This window comes from Columba livia, chromosome 17 (genome assembly GCF_036013475.1).
Source record: "Columba livia isolate bColLiv1 breed racing homer chromosome 17, bColLiv1.pat.W.v2, whole genome shotgun sequence".
NCBI classification, from domain to species: domain Eukaryota; kingdom Metazoa; phylum Chordata; class Aves; order Columbiformes; family Columbidae; genus Columba; species Columba livia.
Genome location: NC_088618.1, coordinates 12,754,315 through 12,780,189, shown reverse-complemented (window position 1 = coordinate 12,780,189; position 25,875 = coordinate 12,754,315). Strand labels below are relative to the sequence as shown.

Below are 25,875 nucleotides of genomic sequence, written 5' to 3'. Positions count from 1 at the left end.
GCGCTCACCCGCAGGGGTGAGACATCCATCCATCTACCCATTTGTCCACCTATCTGTCCATCCACAGAATCACAGATGGTTTGTGCTGAAGGACCTTCCCAGCTCCCCAGTGCCCCCCCTGCCATGAGCAGGGACATCTGCACCAGCTCAGGGTGCTCAGAGCCCCGTCCAGCCTGGCCTGGGATGTCTCCAGGGATGGTTCATCCACCACCTCTCTGGCCAACCTGGGCCAGGCTCTCACCACCCTCAGGGCAACAATTTCTTCCTCATGTCTGGTCTGAATCAGTCTGTCTGTCCATTTATCTATCCATCTGTCTACCAATCCATTTACCCACTTCTCGCACTGGTAATGGCAGGGCCGGCAGCAGCACCTGCGCTGCGGCAGGATGACGGGCTAGGAACCTGCATCAAAGATGTAAATGATTTCAAGTCCCTTTTCTTTGGACAAGATTGGAGCGCGCAGGCAGCTCCTCACCCTCTGCTCAGTTCCCATCAGCAGTGGCAGCAACCTGCAGCTGTATAAATGCTTTCAAGTCTTTCACATTATCTCAAACAGAGTTTGATTTCTTACAGCATGTTGAAGCTGCTGTACAGGGCCCTACTGAAGGGTCCTCTGTCTCCTAGATAAGAAGTTACGAGCAGGGCAAAGGGTAAGTCAGGGGAACACAAAGGCAGGAGACATGGACCAAGAATGGTTTATTTTAACACAGTAAGTTTGAGTACAGCAGCAGAACTCCTTGAGTCCATCTAGGCTTACATCATATCAGTAGGTGGCTGATATAACCTGGCTCGGAGCTGTTCAATCAGGAATCCATTCCCATTTTGATGCAACCAGTTTCACGAGAGCAGATCCTTCTCTGCAGTGTCTTTTGCCACCCCAGGCTGGATCCTGCTGCTGAGCATTTCAGTTTTCACTGCTCTCATACTTGTGCTTGATGTGTTTCCACAGTTTCTGTATGTAAAACAAAAACCAAACAACGATCTTAGTTTTTAAGTGGTCCTGGGATAAAGTTTCACTTTAAAATGCAAGCTACCATGAACACTTTGCCCAAGAGCAAGAGGGGAAAGAACAGTTTGTAGGAGAACACGTGTGGTTACCAGCAGGGTCCGTGGCAGGCTGGGAACTGTCACCCTGTGTGTCCCTGCTGCCCGGGGCTCACCCTGCTCTGCCGCAGCGAGTCCCGCACGAGGGACGCGGGAGGAACAGCAACAGCAGCCAAGAGCCCCAGCCCACGCTCGCCCTGCCCGCGGAGCAGGCGGCACGTGGACCCCTGGGCTTTCAGAGCAGAACTGGACGGAACTGCTGCTGTCCCGCAGCCCCTGCGCCTGGGAGCCACAGAGTATCTCCGCTCGGGCCGGAGGAGCGTTTCTGCTCCCGGAGACACAGGATGCAGAAAACAATCCTGCTCCAGGCACTGAAATTTGCTGGTGCAGGCGGGACCGAGGGAAACACCATTCAGTGCGTGCTGTGCTGTTTGATGGACACAATAGAGTTTCAAAAACAAGCTCCCATTCTCCACAATTCTGTTCTCAAACCCTGCTTAAGAAAACATTAATGCATATAAAATGCTACAATTAAAAAAAGGAGTTGTGAGCTGACATTCAAATGTGGTTTTAAGTGAGGTTTTACAAGTTACTGTTGCTAAAAAGGAGACAGGGACCCTGCTCTTGGTCTTTACTGTATCTTCTCAGCTCACCCAGCCCCTGGTGAGTGACTTCAAGGTGTTGCGGCTGTCACCTTGTGTAGTATCAGCTTTCTGCTGGTTTCACAACCTGATTCAGGAGGCCAAAGAGCAGCTGTTGCAGTCAGGGCAGGTGCGGGGCAGCTCTTTGCAGCATCAAAGCCATTCAGATGAGCTGGCTCCCCTGTGAAACTGCATCCTGGGTGCCCTGAGGGACCCAAGGCACATCGGAGCTGCAGGACAGGGAAGGGAATCGCTGTGCTGCACGTGGGAATGGGAAACACACTGAGTATTTTCTGTACTGTCTGCGAGATGGAAATTCCAGCACCTCCTGCCTTTTCTTAGGGCCTGTGCTGCATCACCTCATCTGCCCTGGAAGCCGTTATATCACCTGCCCATGTGACTCAGTATCCAGTTATCGTGTCACAGCTCTACTTAGAATCATTTTGGTTGGAAAAGCCCCTCAAGATCATCGAGTCCAACCATAACCCACCCCTGTCCCTGCCCCATGTCCTGAGAACCTCATGTCCGTCTGTCCAGCCCTCCAGGGCTGGTGACTCCAGCACTGCCCTGGGCAGCCTGTTCCAATGCCCCACAGCCCTTTGGGGAAGAAATTGTTCCCACATCCAACCTCAACCTCCCCTGGCGCAACTTGAGGCCGTTTCCTCTGCTCCTGGCGCTTGTTCCTGGGGAGCAGAGACCAACAGCCTCCGTGCTACAACCTCCTTCCAGGCAGTTGTAGAGATATAAAGACAACTTGACCTTTCTCATCTCACATTCACACCTGACATGGCAGATGCTGTTCCCCTGCACAGCGGCAGCACTGCCCATCCCCAGCTGCCACCCTCCTGTGCTCTGGGCAGACCGGGAAGATGAACGCCTCTGGACCTACAGAGCAAGCTCAATTCATTTTAACCTTCCTGCATTCCACCCCTTTCGATATCTTTTCCCCAGCTACTCCACAGCCACAGAAGCCTGAGAACACGCTGAAGCCCTGACCACAACCACCACGACACACAGAACAACCCCAGGCTGGTTGGGTTGCAGGAGCTCTGCAGATCCCCAGCCCAGCGCTGCTCACGCAGGGTCACAGAGCAGATCACACAGGTGGGTCCAGGCGGTTTGAATGTCTCAGAGAAGGAGACTCCACACCCGCTCTGGGCAGCCTGGGCCAGGCTCTGGCACCTCCCAGCAAACAAGTTTCTGCTCATGTTCACACGGAGCCTCCTGTGTTTCAGTCTGTGCCCGTTGCCCCTCACCCTGGCGTTGGGCACCACTGAACAGAGTCTGGTCCATCCTCTGACACCCACCCTGAGCTATTGATCCATTGATCAGATCCCTCTCAACTTCTCTTCTCCAGCTCAGCAGCCCCAGCTCTCAGTCTCTTCAGTCTCTGCCCGTTGCCCCTCACCCTGTCACTGGGCACCGCTAACAAGCGTATGGAAACACCAGTAAAGCCTCCCCTGACAGGCAGCGCGGCCGCGGCGCTCGGGGCCTCCCCGGGAAGGCAAGGCCGCGCTCCGGCCCGGGGAGCCGGGGCAGCCCGGGGTGCAGGCCCAGGCGGGGCCGCGCTGACCTTCAGGCCCAGGCCCAGGCCTAAGCCCCGGGCGGGCCCGCGGCGCGTCCCCACCCTTCCTTACCCCCTCGTTGAGGTGCTCGAAGATGGCGTCGGCGCCCTGGTCGAAGGCGCGCTCGAACAGGACGGCGCCCAGCACGATGCTGAGGGCGAAGGTGGAGGTGCGGCGGAACAGCGCCGCGTACGCCTGCCGCAGCAGCGCCATCTTCCCGCGCGCTCTGCGCATGCGCGGCCGCGACACGGACACGGGCAGCGCGGGGGGTGCCGGGGGATGGAGGCGGCGCCGGCGGAGCGGGGACCGGCGGTGAGTGCGGGACGGGCTGGACACGGAACAGTGGGACAGGGGACAAGAGGCCACCTGGCTGCTACCAGGAACAGTGTGGCCAGCAGGCCCGGGGCAGTGACCGTCCCTGTGCTGGGCCCTGGGGAGGCCAAACCGCCAATCCTGGGGGCAGTTCTGGGCCCCTCACACCAAGAAAGGCCTTGAGGTGCTGGAGCGAGTTGAGAGAAGGGAACGGAGCTGGTGAGGGGCTGGAGCACAAGTGTGATGGAGCGGCTGAGGGACCTGGGGGTTCAGCTGGAGAACAGGAGCTGAGGGGAGACCTTCTGATCTCTGAACTGCCTGAAAGGAGCTTGGAGCCAGGGGGGTCGGGCTCTGCTCCCCAGGAACAAGCGCCAGGAGCAGAGGAAACGGCCTCAAGTTGCGCCAGGGGAGGGTGAGGTTGGATGTGGGGAACAATTTCTTCCCCAAAGGGCTGTGGGGCATTGGAACAGGCTGCCCAGGGCAGTGCTGGAGTCACCATCCCTGGAGGGCTGGACAGACGGACATGAGGTTCTCAGGACATGGGGCAGTGCCAGGGGTGGGTTATGGTTGGACTCCATGATCTTGAGGGGCTTTTCCAACCAAAATGATTCTGTGATTCTCTGCTGGGTCCATGGGTTGAATCCCCACTCTCTCCTTGTGCCCCGTGTGCTGAAGCAGCTTCCACTGGGTACCCTGCGTCTTTATTTTCTGCTTTTTTTGAGCTGAAATCCACACAGTTGGCCTCATTTCAGCTTCAGCAAATTAAGGCAGGGAGAGGGGGCCCTGGCTGTGGAGCCACAGGGGCCTTGTTGGGGCAGGAGCCCCCCCTGCCAGGGTGACCTGCAGAGGGTGAAGCAGAGAAGAAAGAAGGTTTTGCATTAGTGTCCTCCCCTGCTCTCACCTCGGGGGGGGTGGAGGCAATTGGGGTGTTTTCATGCAGGGCAGTGAGTGTCACTGTTGTGCTCTGGGCTGGGTGTTGTGGCCCATAAAAGGCAGAGGATGCCTGAGTGGCAGCTCCAGGGACCTCACGATGAGCCCAATGTGGCCCTTGTGGCAGAACACATGGGAGAGCTGGGGTGTTCAGCTGGAGAAGAGAAACTCCTGGGAGACCTTAGTGCGGCCTTTCTGGACTTAAAAGGGGCCCATAAGAAAGATGGGGACAGACTTTTGAGCGCAGTCTGTTGTGATAAGACAAGGACTGATGGTTTTAAACTAAAGGAGGGAGATTCAGGCTGGACATGAGGAAGAAATTGTTGCCCTGAGGGTGGTGAGAGCCTGGCCCAGGTTGGCCAGAGAGGTGGTGGATGAACCATCCCTGGAGACATCCCAGGCCAGGCTGGACGGGGCTCTGAGCAACCTGAGCTGGTGAAGATGTCCCTGCTCATGGCAGGGGGGGCACTGGGGGAGCTGGGAAGGTCCTTCAACACAAACCGTCTGTGATTCTATAACTGAAGCAGAAACGTTCCCATTTACCACCTTCTCTTTGTGTTTTTCTTTCTGTTTAACCTTAGTGAGGTCAGAGGGGTCCCGGGGTGGCTCCAGCACTGATGGGAGTGACATACATTTTGGATTGAGAAAGGGAGAACAGATGACAGGGCAGGGGAATCTTGAAGTCATCCCACCGCATGGTCGTTGTTAAACCAGCATCTACATTAAATTTCAGAACAGATCCTCAAGTGACACTCGCTTTGTCATCTGTCTCGACTGCTCAGAAGGAGTGCACGGTCTGGCTGCACAGTCATTTCTCTTAATTTATTTATGTTTGATTCCCTGCATGCAGCTACCGTGGGGTTTCTGGGGTCGGGCAGAGCCTGTGGGTGTGCTGGCAGCCTGGACAGGGGCTGGAAGGTGCCTGACATATTCCTGTGCCCTATGCATAGTGTTCTCCCTTTGAAAAACTCTATTACTATTATTATTATTTTTCAATATTAACTGTTCGGGTTTGTCTCTAAGACAAATCTCCCCAGTAGCCCATAAACTGCTGCAGCTGGGCTGGGCTTGTGATACTCAGGTTGATCTTAATCCTGAACCAAGCTGGAGGCTCTGGATTTACACAGGGCATCACGGAAATCAGCATCTGTCCGTCTGTCCTGAAGGTGCTGACAAACTGCCAGCGTTTGGCGTGTTCCCGTAGAGATATGAACGCGTTTAAATTGGCAGCTGAATATCATAAGCTTGACACTTGGATTTAATGGAGTTCACATCAGGGTATCCGAAGTGGCTGAAACGGCCCCAGGTCTGGGCTGGAGGCAGCAGGAAATCGGGGTCAGGGCCCAGCGGTTCTCAGGGGTCGGCGTGGGGAAAACACCCACACCTCGGCAACAACCGTCGTGTGCTGGTTTCTGGGTCACCATCCCTCTGGCCACAACTCAGGGAAACCAGTGGAAGGACCCCCGGAGAGTCCTAAATAAAACGTGTGGCCGGCAGAGCGCGATGGGCGGCGTTCGGCAGCAGTTCGAGGAGGGAAAGGGGCTGGTGCACGGGAGATCTTGCCTGGAGTTCAACCAAACACCTCGGCTGGATGAGCCAGACGCCTGCGCGTGCCCCAGAACGTGCTATTTCTTGTAAAACATCGCTCCGAGAGGCTCAAAGCAGAGGAGGTGTTTTGTTAATACTTTTAAGCATCAAGATAAAGACAAAGCCCTGGCTTTTGTTTCATTTTATTTTGTAGTTCGATTTATGCAGAAAGACTTTTAAGCTGGTACAAAACCCGCCTGAAACCATTTCTGGCTGCCCGTGGGTCCAGGGGTCTGCTCGCCTGAATTCAATTGCAAATTAGGGTCTAGAGATGTTAAGAGGAAATGGCCAAGCTGAAGCAGTTCTTTCTAGAGCAGCTACATTTACTGTATTTCATAATGACTAGCATGGATTTAATTAGAAAACATCTCTGTTTGCAGCTGAATAATGCTCTTTGTTTACTGTTGGAGCCTTTTGGGAGGATGGAAATAGGTTATCCAGCGCCGCTCAGAAGTGCCTTTTATTCCTACGTACCAGTGCAGTGCAAAGCACCGCAGAGTTGTCAGAATCCAGCCAAGATAATCCACGCAATTGAATTCTTAAAGAGATGGAAATAAGTCTTCAGTGTAATCTTTGGAGGGGGCGATCTCTGGGAGAATCTGATGCTCCTCTAATTGCCTTTTTTAACTCCGTTCGTCCCCTGCGATGGGAATTGCCGGGAGAATTTGGGAGCCGGCACCTCGGGGCTGCCTGGAGTCTGTAGGAGCTTTTTGGTGTTGGGGAGGGAGGGGGAAGGAGCTTCTGCAGTTATTGCCGGTGGGGTGATGAAAGGCAAAGTTCGAAAGATGATTTCAAAGGCTGGCTGCTGCCGAGCTTCCGCGGGCAGAATTCCCATCGAGAGCTGTGCGGACGCGTGTGGGGCCGCTGCGGAATCTCATTTGTGTTCCCCGTTCCCAGCAGCCGCTTCTGCAGAGATGGAGGCGCAGGAGCCGGCGGCTGAAACGAGAAGCTTTTATGTCACCAGAAACTTTGGGAGGCAGCGGCATAAGATGCGGAAAGGGGATGTTGTTCGTAGTGAAAAGCCGCAGCAGGGCCCGCTGGTGGGTCAGACGCCGGGTACGAGCGTTCCCTGGGGATTCCTGCAGCCCCACCACAGAGCCGGCCACAAAACCCTGGGATGAGCTAGTGAAGGATGCGAGAAAACTACGGCTTAATGCTCGTTAAGCAGCACTTGGGGTTGGTTTTGTGGGCTGGAGAGAGACAATTTCAGACCTCAAGCCCTGCAGAGCTGAGTTTCCCTCCCGAGCAGGAGCTGGGGCCGGTGGTGGATGTGGGAGATGCAGTTTGTGGTCACATTGGGGAGGGATGGCTGATCACTGCCTGTCAATGAGGGGTTTCACCTGGAGAAGGAGGAAGGGTGTGGGGAGGTTTAGATTGGATATTAGGAAAAAATGGGATATTAGGAAAAATTGGATTGGATATTAGGAAAAAACTCGTCCCAGAAAGGGCTGTGGGGCATTGGAACAGGCTGCCCAGGGCAGTGCTGGAGTCACCATCCCTGGAGGGGTTGAAAAGGCTCATAGACGAGGTTCTCAGGGACATGGTTTTAGTGCTAGAGTTGGGTTATGGTTGGACTCAATTATCCTGGGGGTCTCTTCCAGCTGAAATGATTCTATGACTCTATGAAAATACCTTAAAATGAAGAGATTTGAAATTAAGTTGAATCTCGGAATGTTTTTACTTTCAGTGTGAATGTCTGCAAGCGGACTCAAAAAAAGCAAAATGAGGAAATGTTTCCATTGAAGGCTGCTGGATGTGGAGGGAGGGGGTTACATCTGAACCTGTGGTGTGAGGCCTGTAAGGTTTGCAGGGGTTTGGTTTTGAAGCAGCGTTTCTCGGGAGAGGAGGAAGGAAGGGAGTTTGGCACGGCTGCTCGTGAGGGGATGGATGGAGGGATGGATGGATGGAGGGATGGATGGATGGAGGGATGGATGGATGGAGGGATGGATGGATGGATGGAGGAATGGATGGATGGAGGAATGGATGGATGGATGGAGGGATGGATGGATGGAGGGATGGATGGATGGAGGGATGGGTGGATGGAGGGATGGATGGATGGAGGGATGGGTGGATGGAGGGATGGATGGATGGAGGGATGGGTGGATGGAGGGAGGGATGGATGGATGGAGGGATGGATGGATGGAGGGATGGATGGATGGAGGGATGGATGGATGGAGGGATGGATGGATGGATGGAGGGATGGATGGATGGCGGGAGGGCTGAGCTCAGCATGCTTGGCTCTGAGGGGTCGAGTGTTGCTGTTCTCCCTGCCAATTCCGAGGAATCATTAGGGAGGCCGTGATTGATTCTGACCCTGGTTTATTTATAAAAGTCTTGACTTCTTGCGCTGGTCTCTGTGCCATTTTTTAAAAGCATTTGGCTGTCAAGGTGTCAAAAACTGGAGAATTGCTTTAGGAGTTTATCTCCAGGTGCATCCATCTTCAGTGTTTATCAGGCACCTTTACACCACTCAGGAGAGAACTTCCAGCTCCAGCGAGGTGGGGACAGCACTGCACGGAACCACACACCCCATCTGCCCTACCGGGAGCTACTCCAGGCCCAGCACAGATGAAAGCGCCTGAATTCTGTCCTGGTCCTTCTCGAGCCCCCCACAACAGAGCCTCCGGACCACAAATACTTGTGTGAGAAGCCGCTCTGCCCTGGGGAAGAAGGATTTGGCACCTCCAGGCTGATTTCAGTGGCTGTGGAGCTGGGGGTTGTTTTTTCCTGCCTGTAAGGCTGTTGTGTTTTAGTTTTTGCAAGCAGTGTGTTCAGTGGTGGTGACACATCTCGCTGCCACAGGCTGGGGAGGGTGAGGATGAGGATGAGGAGGGCAGTCCTTGATGCACAGCAGTGAATAGATGAACTGAACGAAGCGATGTGTCCTTCAAGGTTTGCGTTGCAGCTTCCTACGTGCAGTACAGGTGAGAGCAGCTGGTTTAGCATCTTTGAGGAGCTCCTGAGTTTCTTCCTCACCTTGTAGAGATGGACATGGGGGAATTTCCTCCCTGTTGCATGGCAGCTCGGGGAGCCCCGTGCTCCTGGTCCTGGGGCCCCAGGTGGAGGCTCTGACCTCTAATTCCTTCTGTTTGAACGTTGGATGGTTTCTGCTGCATCTCCTGTGGTGCTGGGAGCTGTTGGCTCTCCACGGTCTCTGTTTTGGGTGCTCTGAGCTCAGGGAAGGAAATTTCTTTCAGCAGAGCTGTTGTTGCTTTGGGTAACAATGGTAAGAAATGAAGATCCGAGCCGTCTCCCCCATGTATATGCAGCAGACACTGCCTTGCCAGTCCCTGATGGACAAGAATATTTACTGCTGGGTCTCGCCTCTTCCTCTGTCTGCCAGCCCTAAATGATTTGAGTTCCTCTTCTTTGGAAGCAGGCGCTGTAAATCTTGGATCATCCGTCGCCGGGTGCCGAGGAGCTGGCTGATGGTTCCCAGGCCGCGCTGATGCTGCTCTGCCAGAAGAGAGATGGGGAAGAGATACTTCTGCGACTACTGTGACAGGTCCTTCCAGGACAACCTTCACAACAGGAAGAAACACCTCAATGGAGTGCAGCATCTCAGGGCCAAGAGAGCCTGGTATGACTTATTCCGAGGTGGGTCCTACCGACCGTCCGCCGCTCCCTTTCTGGGCCTGGGGGCTGATGGATGGGATCTGGGGGCATTGGGAATAGATAAAATAAATCTGCACTGATGATTTGTGTTCACATTGTCTGTGCCGGTAAATTGTGGACTTGATGGTGTTGCTGTCGAGCGGTCTCAGAGGCAAAATCCTCGTGTCTCTGGATGTGGGAAGGGGAAGCTGCAGACGTCAGCTGGGACTTGAAATGAGGTGGAAGAGATAGGAAGGTTGTTTCTGAGGACAGGAGTGGGATATAAAGCTCTCTTGGCATCACGGGCAAATCCGAGACAGGAGACGTGAGAGAACAAAGTGAGTTGGGGTTTCTGAAGGTGAGTTAATGGCTTCTGCAAACCAGAGTTGATTTCTGACTTGCGAGGAGCATGGAAATGGGTGTGTGTGTGTGTGCTGATGGAGAAGGCTGGCCGTGCACCCTTTTTGGCAGCGGTGCCCTGCGCTGGGTTCTGAGGGTGGCCATGAGAAAGGCTGAGGATGTGACCACTTGACTGGAGATCCCAGAAGGGTGAGAGGGTTGGGGAAGCAGCACAAAGCATGGTACAGAGTCATAGAATCCTTTTGGTTGGAAGAGACCCTTAAGATCATCAAGTCCAACCATAACTCAAATCTAGCACTAAACCATGTCCCTAAATGTTCAAACCTGCCTCAGCCAAGGAGCAGAGGAGGAGGGCTGGATGTGCTGGGGATTTGGCAGAGGAAGGACCAGAGTTCTGCGCTGGAGGCTGTGTTGGGATGTGCTGGAGGAATGTCCTGTGTCCTCTGCCTGTTCAGCAGGTGCCTTCTCACCCAGCTCAGTGCTCTGACCTGGCTCACCATGCAGTTACATGTGGTTTAGAACCATAGGATCCCAGGCTGGCTGGGTTGCAGGAGCTCTGCAGATCCCCAGCCCAGCCCTGCTCACGCAGGGTCACAGAGCAGATCACACAGGGGGGTCCAGGCGGTTTGAACGTCTCAGAGAAGGAGACTCCACACCCGCTCTGGGCAGCCTGGGCCAGGCTCTGGCACCTCCCAGCAAACAAGTTTCTGCTCATGTTCACATGGAGCCTCCTGTGTTTCAGTCTGTGCCCGTTGCCCCTCACCCTGGCGTTGGGCACCACTGACCAGAGTCTGGTCCATCCTCTGACACCCACCCTGAGCTATTGATCCATTGATCAGATCCCTCTCAGCTTCTCTTCTCCAGCTCAACAGCCCCAGCTCTCTCAGTGTCTCCTCATCACAAAGATGCTCCAGACCACTCAGCATCTCTGTGTCCCTGTACTGGACTCTCTCCAGTAATTCCTTGTCCTTCTTGAACTGGGGAGCCCAGAACTGGACACAAACTCCAGATGTGGCCTCCCGAGGGCAGAGCAGAGGGGGAGGAACCTCCCTTGACCTGCTGGTCACACCCTTCCTCACACACCCCAGGTAGCATTGGCTTCTTGGCCACAAGGGCACACTGGTGACTCATGGTCAGCTGGCCCAAAAAATATGGTGGGAATATGTGTCCAGAGTCCTGAGAGCAGGACTGTATATTTTGGCCGTAGCAAAGGCTTAATTTGGGTTAAACTGGTTGTGACAGCATTGCCTGTGTGTTCCTCAGCTTCATCCTGGTTCCTGAGGGTCAGAAGTTGTGGGCTGTGTTCTGTCCTGGCTCTGCAGAGCTCTGGGTGACTCTGCTCCCTGCTGAACGCAACAGGGGGGTTGGAAAGGCTCTCAGTGTGGGGGCCAACAGCCCCAGCCCAGTTCTGGCTGGGTCAGTGCTGGTGTGACAGGTCACCTAGCACTTCTCACCAGGCTGCAACCTTTGATTTCCCTCTAACTGACAAAATTCCTCATCCCATCCCTGATGAGAGGGTTCATCTCCTCTTGTCTCCGGACCCTCTGACCTGGCATCAGCCAGTGCTGGTTCTTCCACAGGAGCTGCTGTGTCTGGGCTCACTTTGCCCAGGACATCTCCAGGCGGTGGACCAGAAGGACCATTTCAGTAGTGTCCAGCTTCTCTGGGAGCTCTGTGCCTCTGCCTGGTCTTTGCTGCCCAGAAGTGCTGCAGAGTCCTTGCTTTTCTGTCGCGCTGCTTTTCCCCAGCTGGGATGGGGAGAAAGCATGAAACAGAAAGCAGAGAAGGTGATATCTGCAAGCTGGTGAAAAGCTGAAGCCAGGGGTGCAAATAGGGACTGTTAATAGTCAGTTTATCAGTGGCTTAAGTTCTTGGCCTCCCACTAGTCAACTGGCCTGTTTGGGACCATGATGTGATGGACTATAGCTGTGCAAGAGATCTTTAACCTGTTCTGTGGTCTGTCCTTTATCTCTTTCAGATGCTGCCGCTATCCTGCAAGAGGAGCAAACTAAGAAACCTTGTCGGAAGTTTCTGCTAACGGGTGAGTTCTTCTGAGGTAGAAATAACGGCTTGAGCTCCAGCAGCTCCTTCGTGAGCCAGCCCGAGGCTGTTCTGGAGAGCCCTGGGATGCGTGTTTGTGGTGGAGGGAGCTTTGTGTCCAGCATGTGGGCCTAGTGATCTTGGGTTTGCATGCACATGTAGAAGGGAGCACCTCGTGTTCGTGGCTCTCACGGGGCTCTCTGGCTTTCCTTCCAGGCCAGTGTGATTTTGGATCCAGCTGCAGATTCTCCCACATGACAGAGCAGGACCTGGAGAAACTGAGCGCCCAGGTGAAGGGTGAGTCCTCAAAAAAGAATGGGGGTGTCAGAGCAGGGGGAGCACGGGCTGTGCAGGGGCACGTGAGGGATTGTGCAGCGAGAGCCTGCGGTCCTGTCCTGCCCGTGGATCCCTCCTGCCTGGCTCCTGAGCCTGTAGCGTGGCTGGAGAGCTGCAGGTTCTCAGATGCTTTCTGCTCTTGATCGCCTGGCACAGGCACAAACCTGGAGCTGAGCAATGCTGTCACTGCTGAGCAGTGTCTGAAGCAGAGGGGGCTCTCTGAGCCCTCGGGGTTTTGTTCAGTCAGGGAATAAAAACTGTCAGCAGCAGAGGGCACTGGTACATCACTTCCCCTTAAATTTATGGCTTTGATTTCCCCCCACCTCTCTGACATTACCTGGGATCTGCTGGTTCCACTCCTGGGAAGAGCTCGCCTGCTGTCAGCTGAGTTATCCTGAGGAGAGGACAGGGGTCCTGAATCCAGAAACGGCCCCTTCTCACATGGCTTTGGGTGGAACTGAAGTTTGGGCAGAAGATAAGGGGCAGCTGCTCCTCTGCTGTGACTCTCTGGAGCACTTTGGAACTTTTTCATTCTGGAAATAGCACCTCCTTGCCCTAAAAGAGGCGGCAGCTCTGTTTTCCCTATCGGTTTCTTTGCTTAGGGAAGGGTTGAGGTCTCCGCTGGAGATCATCCAGTCCCAACCCCGCCTTGCTCAGAGCCGGGTAAACCCGAGCAGGCTGCTCAGGACCATGTCCGGTTGTGTTTGGAATATCTTCCAGGGTAGAGACTCTACAACGCCTGTGGGCAACCTGTTCTGGTGTTTGACCACTTTTGCAATACAAATGCATATTTTTCTTTTAATATTTAAATGGAAATTCCTGTATTTTGGTTTGTGCCCGTTGTCTCTTGCCTGTGCTGGCCTCCCTCCAGTATGTCCCTGTCTCTGTGGCACTGGGGAGCCCAGCAGTGGACACAGCACCCGGACAGAGCAGAGAGGAAGGATCAACCTGCTGCAATGCTTTTCCGGACACAGCCCAAATTCGGAGCAGCTCTTGCACCCACACCAGCTGTTTTGCCGATAGTCTGGCTAAGCCAGGCTTAAGTGTTGAAAGTGTGTGTGTACACAGATACATATGAGATTTGGGGTGTGCGTGGGGTAGAGACTCCGTCCTGGCCTCTGGAGGATTGGGTTTGGGCGGGCAGAGCTCTGGGGAGCGGGAGGAAGGCACCACTCCAGAGCTATCCCAGTCCTCGCCGTTGCTGAGTCAGTCCATGAGTCCCCGAGCTCTGTGAGTCAATCGCTGAACCACGCTGACAGTCAATAAAACCCATCTGCTTGGGCTGCGCGGAGCCGAGCTCCCCAGCTCGTCCTTCTGGCGGCGGCAGTGCCGGCTGGCGGTCACACTCCTCTTCCTCGCTCCTAGCGCAGAACCTCTCCCGACCCTTCTGTGCTGCGGGGTTTATGTGCCGGGCTCCCGAGAGGCGGCAGAGGACAGCAGACTGTTCGCAGGAGCCTGTTTCCGTCATTGAAAGCCGTTTATCGCAGGGTAGTGGAAGCTCTTTGGAGCAGCGCGGAGCCGCGGGGACAGGCTGGCAAGCTCGTCCGCGCTCGAGCGGGTTTCTTTGCCAATTACGCTTGTTATTGAATATTGACTTCTGTCAAATGGGTCAGGCGTAAGTGGGGAATTGGCTAGCAAAAGAGCCGATTCCTGGGAGATTACCTGGAAACCTTGCATTTGTCTTACCAAGTCAAACATTAAATTAAACAATTAGGCTTCAAGGAGTGATGGCCAAGGGCCGGCAGGGTGCCTTGTCCTTGGCTGCACTGCCTGGTTGTGGAGTTAAATCCTGCTCGCCTCTCTCATGGTGTTGCTCATTGGAAATCCCGAGTGAGCCAAGCAGAGCTGAGCATCACACAGACCTCGAAATCTCAGCGCTGGTGAGGCCTCACCTCAAATCCTGGGGTCAGTTTTGGGCCCCTCATCATCAGAAGGACATTGAGGTACTAGAGAGAGTGCAAAGGAGGTGACAAAGCTGGTGAGGGGCTGGAGCACAAGTGTGATGGAGCGGCTGAGGGACCTGGGGGTTCAGCTGGAGAACAGGAGCTGAGGGGAGACCTTCTGATCTCTGAACTGCCTGAAAGGAGCTTGGAGCCAGGGGGGTCGGGCTCTGCTCCCCAGGAACAAGCGCCAGGAGCAGAGGAAACGGCCTCAAGTTGTGCCAGGGGAGGTTGAGGTTGGATGTGGGGAACAATTTCTTCCCCAAAGGGCTGTGGGGCATAGGAACAGGCTGCCCAGGGCAGTGCTGGAGTCACCATCCCTGGAGGGGTTTAAAAGGCATTTAGACAAGGTTCTTAGGAACATGGTTTAGTGCTAGAATCAGGTTATGGTTGGACTCGATGATCCTGAGGGTCTCTTCCGACTGGAATGATTCTATGATTGTCATCTGCTGAGCCCTCAGGTTGCTCGGTGGGATTTCAGGAGGGACGAGCTCAGCGGGACGTGCTGGAGAAGAGGCGCAGCCCATAACACAGTGGCCTGGATGGGAGGACCCAAAACCACACCTGGGGACATGTCACTGCTCCTGAGGGTACCAAAGCACCCGTGTCGCAGACGGTGAGACTTGGGCAGAGCTAGAGCTGTGACAGCTAATACACTACTAGTAAATATATATAAATATAATAGAAATAGGATATAAAATAAAAGATACTCAATGCAATTCCGCATGAACTCTGCCTGCACCGAGCAGCCCGTCCCAGGGAGCAGCACTTAGTCCTATCAGCTGAGAAAAGCGAAAAAGGCAGAAAGGCCCAGAGGCCTCTGAAAAACAGCAAAAGGCCAGACTAAAGAAAGTCCTGAACAGGCCTGTGTCCCAGCTCCAACAAGGACAGAGAAGAAAGAGAGAAAAACAGAAGATCTCAACTTGCCTTAAATCTGAAGCATGACACTAATGGGCTGGAATATTCTCGCTGGTCAGTCTGGATGTCAGTCAAGCTCTTCCCCATCCATCCCTCTTCCTCTGTGCTTCCCTCTTATGGCTCTCAGACCAGAGCAATTAAAAACATTAACTCTGTCCTGGGGTTTTATCTCTTGTTCTCACACTAAGTTCAAACAAGGACTGTGCCAGCTAGGAAAAAGGTTTCTAACTGCACGAAGAAAATTAACTTGCTTCCATTTAAACCAGCACACCTGTCTGTCAGGCCACTCCGTCAATGTCCCCATGTGCTTTAGCACCCAGCCCTGGTGTTTTTGTGCTATGAGGCATCGCAGCCGCTGTGGGTGAGGTGATGGAGTGCAGGATGGATCAGGGTCTGGGTCCTGCTGCCTCTCTCTGGGTTGTCAGTGTCTTTGGAGGTTTCCCATCGGAACCTGCAGCATCTGGGAGCTGCTGACAGGTCTGCAGCCTGGGCTGGTTGGGGATCTGGGAGCCCTGGAAGCTCCAGAGCCCTCCATTCTGCCCTGGAATATTGTGTCCAGTTGTGGCCCCTCAGTTCCAGCAGGACAGGGAACTGCTGGAGAGAGTCCAGCGCAGCCACCAAGATGCTGAAGGGAGTGGAGCATCTCCCGTGTGAGGAAAGGCTGAGGGAGCTGGGGCTCTGGAGCTGGACAAGAGGAGACTGAGGGGGGACTCATTCCTGGGGATCAATATGGAAAGGGGGAGTGTCAGGAGGATGGAGCCAGGCTCTTCTGGTGACAACCAGTGACAGGACAAGGGGCAATGGGTGCAAACTGGAACACAGGAGGTTCCACTTAAATTTGAGAAGAAACTTGTTGGGGGTGAGGGTGGCAGAGCCTGGCCCAGGCTGCCCAGGGGGTTGTGGAGTCTCCTTCTGTGCAGACATTCCAACCCGCCTGGACACCTTCCTGTGTAACCTCATCTGGGTGTTCCTGCTCCATGGGGGGATTGCACTGGATGAGCTTTCCAGGGCCCTTCAACCCCTGACATTCTGGGATTCTGTGTGAATCTGTGAATCAGTGTTTTGTGCAGAGCCTTGTGTGCCAGGGCTGGAGATGGGCACCTCTGCCTCTGCCGGGGTAGGAGCGGACAGTCTCTTGGTGGCTGCTGAACTCCGCTCTCCTCGGGCACAGAAGCAGAGGAGCTGTGAGGCTGCATTGCACCCGTGTCTCCCCTTATCCAGGTGCTACAGAAAAAGGTGTGAAGAAATCCCGTAGCTCGCTAACCCATGGTCAGGGGTGGGCTTGCATCCTAAACCACAGCAAAGCCCTTCTCAACTTTTTTCAACACTGCTAAACCATGATGGCACTTCTTTGTCATGTAAATATTGAACCTGTGCCTGAATCCCTCTTCAGTGGTGTTGGTAGTGTCAGTGAGCTCCCTTTGCTAATGATGCTTTTTTATTACAGCCAAAGGAAACATTACATTATTCTTAACACTCGGCCTTTCCGATGCAGGGAATTCACCTGGTTGTTTGTGTTAGTCTTGTGGGTTCAGTAGGAAAATTTCTGGACAATTCGCTGTTTGGTAACAGCTCAGAGCGTGTCCTAGTTCAGCTTCAGCAATTCTGCACCCCACAGAATAGACTCATCAAGAAGCAACAGTTCCCACCTTCAGCAGGGAGGGAGGATATTCCCAGCTGTTCCCGCATCAAAGCATTAGCCCTCTGCATCTGCTGCATCATTCATCAGCGAGACGCTGCCAGGCTGTCATTTTAAGTAGAGTCATGTCAGGAAAAGTCACTGTCAAATTACCATCTTCTCGCTTCAAGTTATTGGCTCCCCGCTAATCGGCGTCACTTCTGCGGGTAGTATTGACACAAGGCAGCCTCTTCGCTGAGCCCCAGCGAGCCCGAGCTGTGAGGGGACAGGGAGGGCATGGTTGGGCGAGTGTTTGCGGTATGTCCATGGGATTGATAGAGTACAAGTGACGCTGCTGGGGGTGGCTGTAGGCAGCTGGTGTAAGTTAGCGACAAGCACGAGGAGGAGCGCTCTCGCAGCCAGCTGCTGTGCCGTGGGGTGGTAACGTCTTCAGCTGCTCGTGTCACAGGCCCCATCGACCTCGGCTCTCTCTGCCGCTGCTCGTGTGCTTGGGAGGGGTCTGGGCTGCCGCCTTCCTCCCAGTTTAGTATCATCAGCAAAATGGCTGAGGGTGCACTCAGTCTGTTCTTCCAGGTCACTGATGGACAGGGTGAACAGGACTGGACCCAATACTGACCCCTGGGGAACCCCATGAACTGCAGGCCTCCAACCTTACTGAAGTCAAGGCGGACAGCCGTCCTCTTGACATCCACCCTGGAGATGTTTATAAACATTGATCAGATCCCTCTCAGCTTCTCTTCTCCAGCTCAACAGCCCCAGCTCTCAGTGTCTCCTCATCACAAAGATGCTCCAGACCCCTCAGCATCTCTGTGTCCCTGCACTGGACTCTCTCCAGTAATTCCTTGTCCTTCTTGAACTGGGGAGCTCAGAACTGGACACAGACTCCAGATGTGGCCTCCCCAGGGCAGAGCAGAGGGGGAGGAACCTCCCTCGACCTGCTGGTCACACTCTTCTTCATGCACCCCAGGTACCATTGGCCTCTTGGCCACAAGGGCACGTTGCGGGCTTAGCCTGAGTCTGGAGCCGTTCCAGTGCAGCCAGGAAGCTTTTCTGGACGAGACAGCGAGTTGTGGCTGCTGGATTCCGTGGGCACTTTAGGCCTTGGGGTTCCTTGCTCTAACCAGAGACTTTGGTGGTTTTTGGTCTAGTCTGTGTTGGGACATGGAGTGGGATGAAAAGGAGATTTCGGTGGTAGGTAGAAAAGAGAGAGATATCCCTCTGTGATTTTTTTTCCCTTGCCTCATTAAAGCCTCTCACAACCAGTGCTTGTCCCCTTGTTGAGATGCGGTGTGCCCAGGGGCTTACCAGATGGAGAAACCTGTAACAAAGGGAAATACGGTGGTCGTGGTTCAAGGTTACCTGGGAGCTGAATTCAGATACCCTGAGTCCCAGCAGTGCCCAGCTCACCACACGGAGTTTCTGGCCTCCCCGGTGTCCTCACCTGGCCAGGCTGCTGGTTCGACCCCAAACAGCTCTGCCAGGGCTTTGCTCCTGGGGAACAGCTGCAGGAGACGCCAACAGTCCCGTCTCCCGCCGTGTCCTTATTGGCGGGTTGCAGAGCGGCACCTCGGCACCAGGACCACAGCAGCCTGTCTTCGTGGTGGCAGCGAGCACATCGTCACCCCTCCCAGCAGCGGCAGATGAAAAGGCCGGATGACAAATTATCCGTCTCCGTCTGCTCATTGTGTAGCGCATTTCTGCCATCCTTATTAATATTCAACAGGCAGATGAATAATTGGTTGCCACCATGAGGATGAAGTGATCCTTCACTCTGCCCAAGCGATATTAATTTCACACCCTGTCTGGAAATGTATAATATTTTCCTTAAACGTGTGACATATGGCGGGGAGGTGTGGAGGAGGCTCCTGGTGGGCACGGCTGCGGGTGGCTCTGTGGGCGGGTTGGTCTCTAAATGGGATCAGGGTTCCCCAAACCACTTGTCCCCGAAGTTTTGATGAGCAGGACAAAGCAGAATGACACACAGCTGCCTCGGCTTCCTTTTCATTAATCTCAGTGTTTATTTTTCAGAGTAGCACGTTCTCTTTGCTGTTAGGTGGGAACTTTCCACTGGGCTGGGGATGTAGCAGCTCTCAGCATCTCTTCACCTGCTGTGCTTGACGTGCTGACAGGACCACAACCATGTCATCCATGTCAAGGACTCATGCTGGACCCTGTTCTCCCAGCTGTCCCTTCCTGCTTTGTCACCAGTGCTGAGGGGGCACTGGGGAGCTTTGCTAACTGGGCAGCTGTGGATTTCTGCCCACTGGTGAGCACTGAGCTGCCCCACTGGCTCTGTGCCCTGCTGCCTGGGGAGGACATGCTGCAGGGCCTGGGGCATCTGCCCCATGTGAGGTTGAACCCTTGGAAGGACATGAGGCTGCCCTGCCCCTGGGTAGCCACCAGAGGTTTTCTGCTGGCACTGCCTTGTTTGTTCTGACCTTCCATGAGAAAACGCAGGAACGCGTTCCTCTCCCTGGGCCGTGCTCTGCTCTGGTGTTGCGCCTCGGCTGAGCGGGGCCAGGTGACATCCTCCCGCCCGTCTGCAGGGGCTGGGGATCCATCACACAGCGTGTGCCTTAGCCAGACCTGACAGCGTCTCTGAAGTCCCGTCTCCTGGCTGTACGCTCTCTCTGAACCTCTCAGACTCCCGCAGCCTGCCAGGTCTGCATCGATCTGGACAGACGTCCCTGTCACTCCTGCCTCGCCGGGCAGAGGTGGCAGAGTCCCCTCCTGCCAGCTGGGGGGATGTGTCTTTGGAAACAGCTCAGGGCTCAGCGCCAGCGGAGGTTGTTTCAGGCGAGGATGAGGATGATCTGCCCCAGGGGAAGATGTCACACTCCCCTCAAGTGCCCAAACTGCTGCCGTGCTCGCTGGCTTGGTCCTTGTTCCTGGCTCTGGCTGGCTGGAGCTGTCACCAGAGAGGAGGCCAAGCATCAGATGGCAGGTGGGGACAGTGGAGGAGGAGCAGGAGGGGCAGCCACAGGCAAATTGCAAACTCTCTGCCATAAGAAACTAGGCAGGGTAATGAGCAGTGGGTTTAATGGAGTGAAAGGACTGCAGTGCGAATGTCTGATGGCCTTCTCTCTCTGAACCAGGGGAGCAGAGATCGAGGGAGCTGCGGCAGGAGGGAGCAGATGTCCCGCCTGGCACCATTGAGGACTGGCTGGAGAGGAGGGCGAAGAGGCTGAGCATGGCTCAGAGCAACAGGTACCGGTGGCTGGGAGCATCCGTAAGGGCTGGATCTGCTTCTGGCCCGTGGGATGCTGGGGATCCCACCAGAGGGGTGTGAGTGGGGCAGGAGAAAGCGCAGGTGACCAGAGGTGACACCTGATGGGACCCTGAGCTGTCATTTCAGCCTCTCAACACTGCGCTCTTGGCACGTGATACAGATACACATACAGATCCAGTCTGGCACACTTGACGTGTGTTTTCCCTCATGCCAAGAAAGAGCTTGAGGTGCTGGAGCGAGTTGAGAGAAGGGAACGGAGCTGGTGAGGGGCTGGAGCACAAGTGTGATGGAGCGGCTGAGGGACCTGGGGGGTTCAGCTGGAGAACAGGAGCTGAGGGGAGACCTTCTGATCTCTGAACTGCCTGAAAGGAGCTTGGAGCCAGAGGGGTCGGGCTCTGCTCCCCAGGAACAAGCGCCAGGAGCAGAGGAAACGGCCTCGAGTTGCGCCAGGGGAGGTTGAGGTTGGATGTGGGAACAATTTCTTCCCCAAAGGGCTGTGGGGCATTGGAACAGGCTGCCCAGGGCAGTGCTGGAGTCACCATCCCTGGAGGGTTGGACAGACGGACATGAGGTTCTCAGGACACGGGGCAGTACCAGGAGTGGGTTATGGTTGGACTCTTGATCTTGAGGGACTTTTCCAACCAAAATGACCCTGTGATTCAATGTGCAGGGGCACAAGCTGGGCCTTGCCGCCTGTGGCTGCTTCCCCAGGGCGGGCAGGCGGAGCAGAGCTCCTGTGCTCCCTGCAGAGTGCACAGACGTGTCTGGAAGGTTGGTGCTGAGTTACTAATGCCCGGAGCTCAGCGGCAGCAGCCTAGTCTCATCTGTTGACAGCTCCTCCATCCTCTGCTGCCCTGTGTCTGCACATCCCTGCCAGTCCCTGCCAGCGAGAGGGTGGAATTAGCTCCTCCTCGCAGCATTCATTCAGATTCGGGTGCCTGCCGGTGCCTGCTGTTTCCTTCCTCACCTGACTGTGCCGCAGGCTTAATTGGATGACATTTGGGCAGGTGCCAAATCTCTCTTTTGTTCTTTTTCCATTTGCTCCCCTCCTCTCTGTGTTTGGCCTGGGCAGGATCTTCCTTCTGGTGCTTGTCTGGGCTTGTTGCTTTCTGTCCGCTCCATCCGTCAGCCTGGCTGCTCTTCACCCGCTGCTTGCTGACGGCTGTAACTTTCCTACCCCCTGCTCACTTCATTCACCCCGGTTTGCTTCTCTTGCCTGTGAATCCCTTGATTTTGGGGTAGATCATCTCTTCCAGAAGATAGCTAGAGGAGTTGCCAGACATTCATAACTATTTGGTCCCCGCTGCATCCAAACATCCCCAAGACGTGGGATTTGTGGGGTTGTTGCTGTCTGCCCAGCTCCTCTGCCCCCAAAGGCCCAAAAACCATCTCTTGGAACCAAACGCCAGCTATTCAAAGCTTCTCTTCCTCCATCTGGCCTCACCGATGCCTGGCCCTGTCATTTCTCCTCTCCCCCTGTGCTCTCCAGCCCCAGCCTTGTCCTTCTGAGCAACCGTGTGTTTCACTTTGGCTGCCAGAGAAGTTGCTCTGCATCTGCCAAGAGGTTTAGGCAGGTCCCTGGTGCCTGGGGAGTCCGTGTTCCTCCTGAAAATGCTTCTAAGGACAAAGAGCTCCCTCCTGCAGTCCTTGAGGTCCCTGAGATGCGGCAGAACCTCTGGCAGGGTCTAACACCGCTTTGGGGAATTTGTTTGGGATGATAATGTGCCCGGTGGCTGGTGTTGTCAGTAAAGACCATCAGTCTGTGCAAACTGGCAGAGAAAATGCTCTCGGGGACAATCGGCTCCAAAAGGAGATGCTGGAGCCCCAGCTCTGCCTCTCCTTGGCAGCACCGAGCAGGAAGGTTCGAGCTGGGCTGGAGGAGGTCTGGGACGTGTGATCCCCAAAGCGCGATGGAGGCTGTTGCTGTGAGCGCAGCTGAGTTTGTCTCTGCCCTGCTGGGGCTGTTCATACTTGGCAGGGGATCCCAGGTGGCGATTCTGCCTTGGGTGATCTCCAGCTACACCACAGTGCAAAGAAACCATCATGCTGGACTAAAAGCAGCCGTGTGGGCCACTGAGGGGTGGCACTTTCTTCAAGGCAGTGACCCGAACACCGTTCCTGCCTGTCACCTGAATTAGCCCCATGGATGGAGAATCGCCACTCTGCCTTCCGCCCATCATCGTGCGGCCGCTCTCCCGGCCTGGCCGGGCTCACGGGGACAGTCTGCATTTGGAAGCCTCCGCCTGATGCGTATTTTCAAAGCCAGGCTGTGCCGTTGCTTTCTGGAGAGCTGGGCTGGAGCTGGACGGAGTTTGCGGAGCTCTCTTAGCGGTGGAGCTCTGCCAGGGCGTGATTGATTTTTAACCTGATTTCCAAAGGAAACGGATCATGTTGGTGCACGGGAATGTGCCGTGGAGCCTGCTCCCTGATTTCCTGCGGAAAAGGGGCTGAGACCTCAGAGAGAGTGAGATCCCACAGGTTTCATGAACGTGGAAGTGGGTAGAGGAGGAGAATCCCATTAACGCCTTTGGAAAGGAAATGTTCTTGACCCTTGCTGGACAGCGGAGAATCCCCACGGGACAGCCACACTGAATGCTCCAGCTGTCAGTAAACCTCAGATAGCGCTTGTATCTTATGAGACCCCAGGGAACAGGGTACCCAGACAGCATCGTCCCTATTGATTAGTTTTGCTGCTCGCAGAACAGCTCGTTAGTTGCTGGCTGTGCTGTTCCACCCTGCGGCATCGTCCTGCTGCCCACCAAACCACTGCCTGCCTGGACATAGCCAAAAATATCCCTCTTGGTGTGTGTCCCAGCAGTCCTGCCTGCTCCCCGGCTCTGAAGAATCCCCACTGAGGGGACAAGCGACCGGGTGACTGTGTGCATGAAAACGCTGCTCTCAACGGCTCTATCTGGCTTTGGGCCACGGCATCAGCCCTGCAGGGAGAGGAGGGTGCTGCTTCTCCAGAGCATTATGCAAAGGAGTTTGATTAGATTTCTCCTGGCATAACAATTAAAAAGATTCATCAGGATGGAAGGTGGAGGCCTGAGAAGCTGGAAGGCTGCTGCGAGGGCTTCTGTTGAAGAACAAATGTGTTTCATGCACTCAGGAATTAATGGAAAAGGTGTGTTTCCCATGAATTTAAACGTGCCCTGGCCAAGCACGTTCTTCAGCTGGAGACAAGGTGAGATGCTTCTTGCTTTTGCACTTCTTCAGTCAGCTGTGGTGTTTGCAGTGGCCTCAACTGGTGAACTGGAGGGAGAGTGGCAGAGCAGCAGCGTTTCCCGGCTGTGCGCAGGAGGAGGAGGAGGAGGCTGAAGGGTGCTTCTGTGCAAACACCCCGGTGTGTTGGCACTGCCTCCATTTCCGAGGGGTCCTTGTCCTTTGGGAAGCGCACAGCTGGCTCGGGATTCAGTGCTGGGAAAGAAACATCTGCTAGTTTGTTTGTTCTTCTCCCAGCTCAGCTGTGCGGAGAGTGCGGAGCAGCCGGGGCTGGGAGGGGATGGGGCACGAGGGGCTGGGCCCTCCCTCAAACCCCCTTCCCTTTCTGCTCCCACCTTCTTTCTCAGCAGCATGCACTAAGAATCATTTTGGTTGGAAAAGCCCCTGAAGCTCATCAAATCCACCTGTTCCCCCACCCCTGGCACTGCCCCATATCCTGAAAACCTCACGTCCGTCTGTCCAACCCTCCAGAGATGGTGACTTCAGCACTGCCCTGGGCAGCCTGTTCCAAAACCGCCAGGATGGGCTGGGGGTGGTTACGCAGCACCCCTGCTGCTGGATTTGGGGGGTGTGTATGAAGATACCTGTTCACTGGGAACCAAAACCCCCCTCTGCTGCCCCAACTCTCCTTTGGGGTGAGCGGAGGAAGCTCAGCCCCTCAGCAGTGCCTTGCTAGCAGACTGAGACATCCCTTCCTCTCCCCACCTCCCCAGTGCTCTGCCGGAGAAACCAGTGCCTTTCCAGTACCCACCGGGCTGGCCACCGGTGCAGGACCTGCCCCCGTCCCTGCAGGCCCCCCCGCCCGGGGGGTGGCCGGTCCCCCCCAACCTGCAGTGGGGCTGAGGCGCCGGGACCCCACGGAGGCTGCACTGGAGATGGACATCTCCTCGCCCGCTTTATAAAAGGGACAGAATTATTTATATACACTTTGATATCAATAAAAACCTTCCCCCCTTGCAGCCTGCGTGTCTCATGTTACTTCTTGCCTGGCGAGATTTCCCAGGGCAGGAGCCGTCCCCTCTCCGTGCGGATCCACCACTGGGCCCCATGCGGCTGAACCAGAACGGGGATGGAAGCTGTAACCAAGCTTTTAAAATTACTGTTTAAACATTTCCTCCAGTTGTTTACAACTTACGTTTGCTCCTGTTCAATTCAGTGTGTAAAACTGCGTCGGTTCAGGTGCCGGAGCTCCTAATGAAGCGCTCAGGGAGCTCCCGCAAGCCCTCTGCTCCGCTCCCGCGGTGCTGAAGGTGAGAAGCAAGGAGGAAAAAACATTCCAAGGTTTCTCCTCCTCCAGGAAACCAAGTAAACAGCATGTGCCGGGGGGCACACCCCTCCGTGACTCGCTGGGGGACTGGCCAGGTGTGTGTGCAGGGAAGGGGCGAGGAGGGGGCTCCATGCCCCCCTGCTCAGTGTGGGGCTGCACTGGGACCTGAGAGCTTTGCTATAGAATCACAGATGGTTTGTGTTGAAGGGCCCTTCCCCGCTCCCCCAGTGCCCCCCCTGCCATGAGCAGGGACATCTTCACCAGCTCAGGTTGCTCAGAGCCCCGTCCAGCCTGGCCTGGGATGTCTCCAGGGATGGTTCATCCACCACCTCTCTGGCCAACCTGGGCCAGGCTCTCACCACCCTCGTGAGGAAGAATTTCTTCCTAATATCTAATCTAAATCTCCCCTCTTTTAGTTTAAAGCCATCACCCCTTGTTCTGTCATCACATGCCATTGTAAAAAGTCCCTCTCCAATGAAATTCCAGGGTGAAAATTGTAAGCGCTCGCTTGAATGGTGGCCAAGCCCAGCCCAGGCAGAGACAAGCTGAGCCCAGGAATGTGGCCGCCACAGTGAGAGTTTGACAGTCGCTCCTCCTCGCCAGACAAGGGGGGATGAGCGAGGCCCCCAGCTCTCTCAGGCAGGCGAGTGGCTGCTCAGTCGTAGGGCAGAGCTGGGGCTGCGCAGGGGATGCTGCCGGAGAGCGGCTCCAGCAGCGGGTCCATCCAGGACACTTGCACCCCCTGCCAGTGCATTTCAGGTTTGGCCTCAGGCAGCGGCGGCGGCTCCAGATTCATGAAGAGCGCGGGCAAGAGCCAACTGCCTTCGCCAAACCTCGCCTGGACCGCGGCAGCGCTCGGCAGAGCCCCCGCCACGGATCTGCGGGCAGATTGTCACCAGGAGCCACCGGCCCGAGCACCCTCCATCCTGGGACGCTGCTGTGACACGAGCAGGGGCTGGATGTGACCGCAGCACGGCTGGGTGTGATGGGGAACCAGCCTCAGCCTGGGGCTGGTTGAGCTTTAAGCCAAATCAAAGGATTTTACCCTTGGCGGTGATTCTGCGGTTGCGCTGCTGAGCCCTGTGCTCCTCCAGGCCTTGGGCTCAGAGGATGTGGCCTCAGCCCCAGGTCTCGTCCCCACCTCCCATGACAGGAGCTGCCACGTGTGGGTAACCAAGAGCACCCATGTGGCACCGATTTGGGGACAAATCAGCATTCCTCTGCCCTGGGCGCAGGGTTTGCATGGCTGCA

At 55.2% G+C, this 25,875-nt stretch overlaps 2 protein-coding genes across 3 annotated transcripts; one reads left to right on the top strand and one right to left on the bottom strand.

The window, feature by feature from the left end:
• Window positions 1-679: 679 nt before the first annotated feature.
• On the bottom strand, window positions 680-3,502 carry LOC135575653 (cytochrome b-c1 complex subunit 9). The gene is made up of 2 exons (XM_065033919.1): window positions 3,323-3,502; window positions 680-952 (listed from the first exon to the last, which is right to left on the bottom strand). Exons 1-2 carry the CDS (start codon window positions 3,482-3,484, stop codon window positions 905-907), a joined length of 210 nt encoding a protein of 69 aa, XP_064889991.1. The 5' UTR covers window positions 3,485-3,502; the 3' UTR covers window positions 680-904.
• ZMAT5 (zinc finger matrin-type 5) lies at window positions 3,478-24,316 on the top strand. Of its 2 annotated transcripts, none has more exons than XM_065033918.1 (6): window positions 3,478-3,562; window positions 9,459-9,676; window positions 12,012-12,074; window positions 12,290-12,370; window positions 20,002-20,113; window positions 24,071-24,316. In XM_065033918.1, the coding sequence occupies exons 2-6, from the start codon at window positions 9,550-9,552 to the stop codon at window positions 24,198-24,200; spliced, it is 513 nt and encodes a 170-aa protein (XP_064889990.1). In that variant the 5' UTR covers window positions 3,478-3,562; window positions 9,459-9,549; the 3' UTR covers window positions 24,201-24,316. The 2 variants fall into 2 exon arrangements, with proteins under 2 accessions (XP_064889990.1, XP_005502941.1); XM_005502884.3 differs by having other exon boundaries at window positions 3,523-3,562; window positions 9,456-9,676.
• The last annotated feature ends 1,559 nt before the right edge of the window (window positions 24,317-25,875 follow it).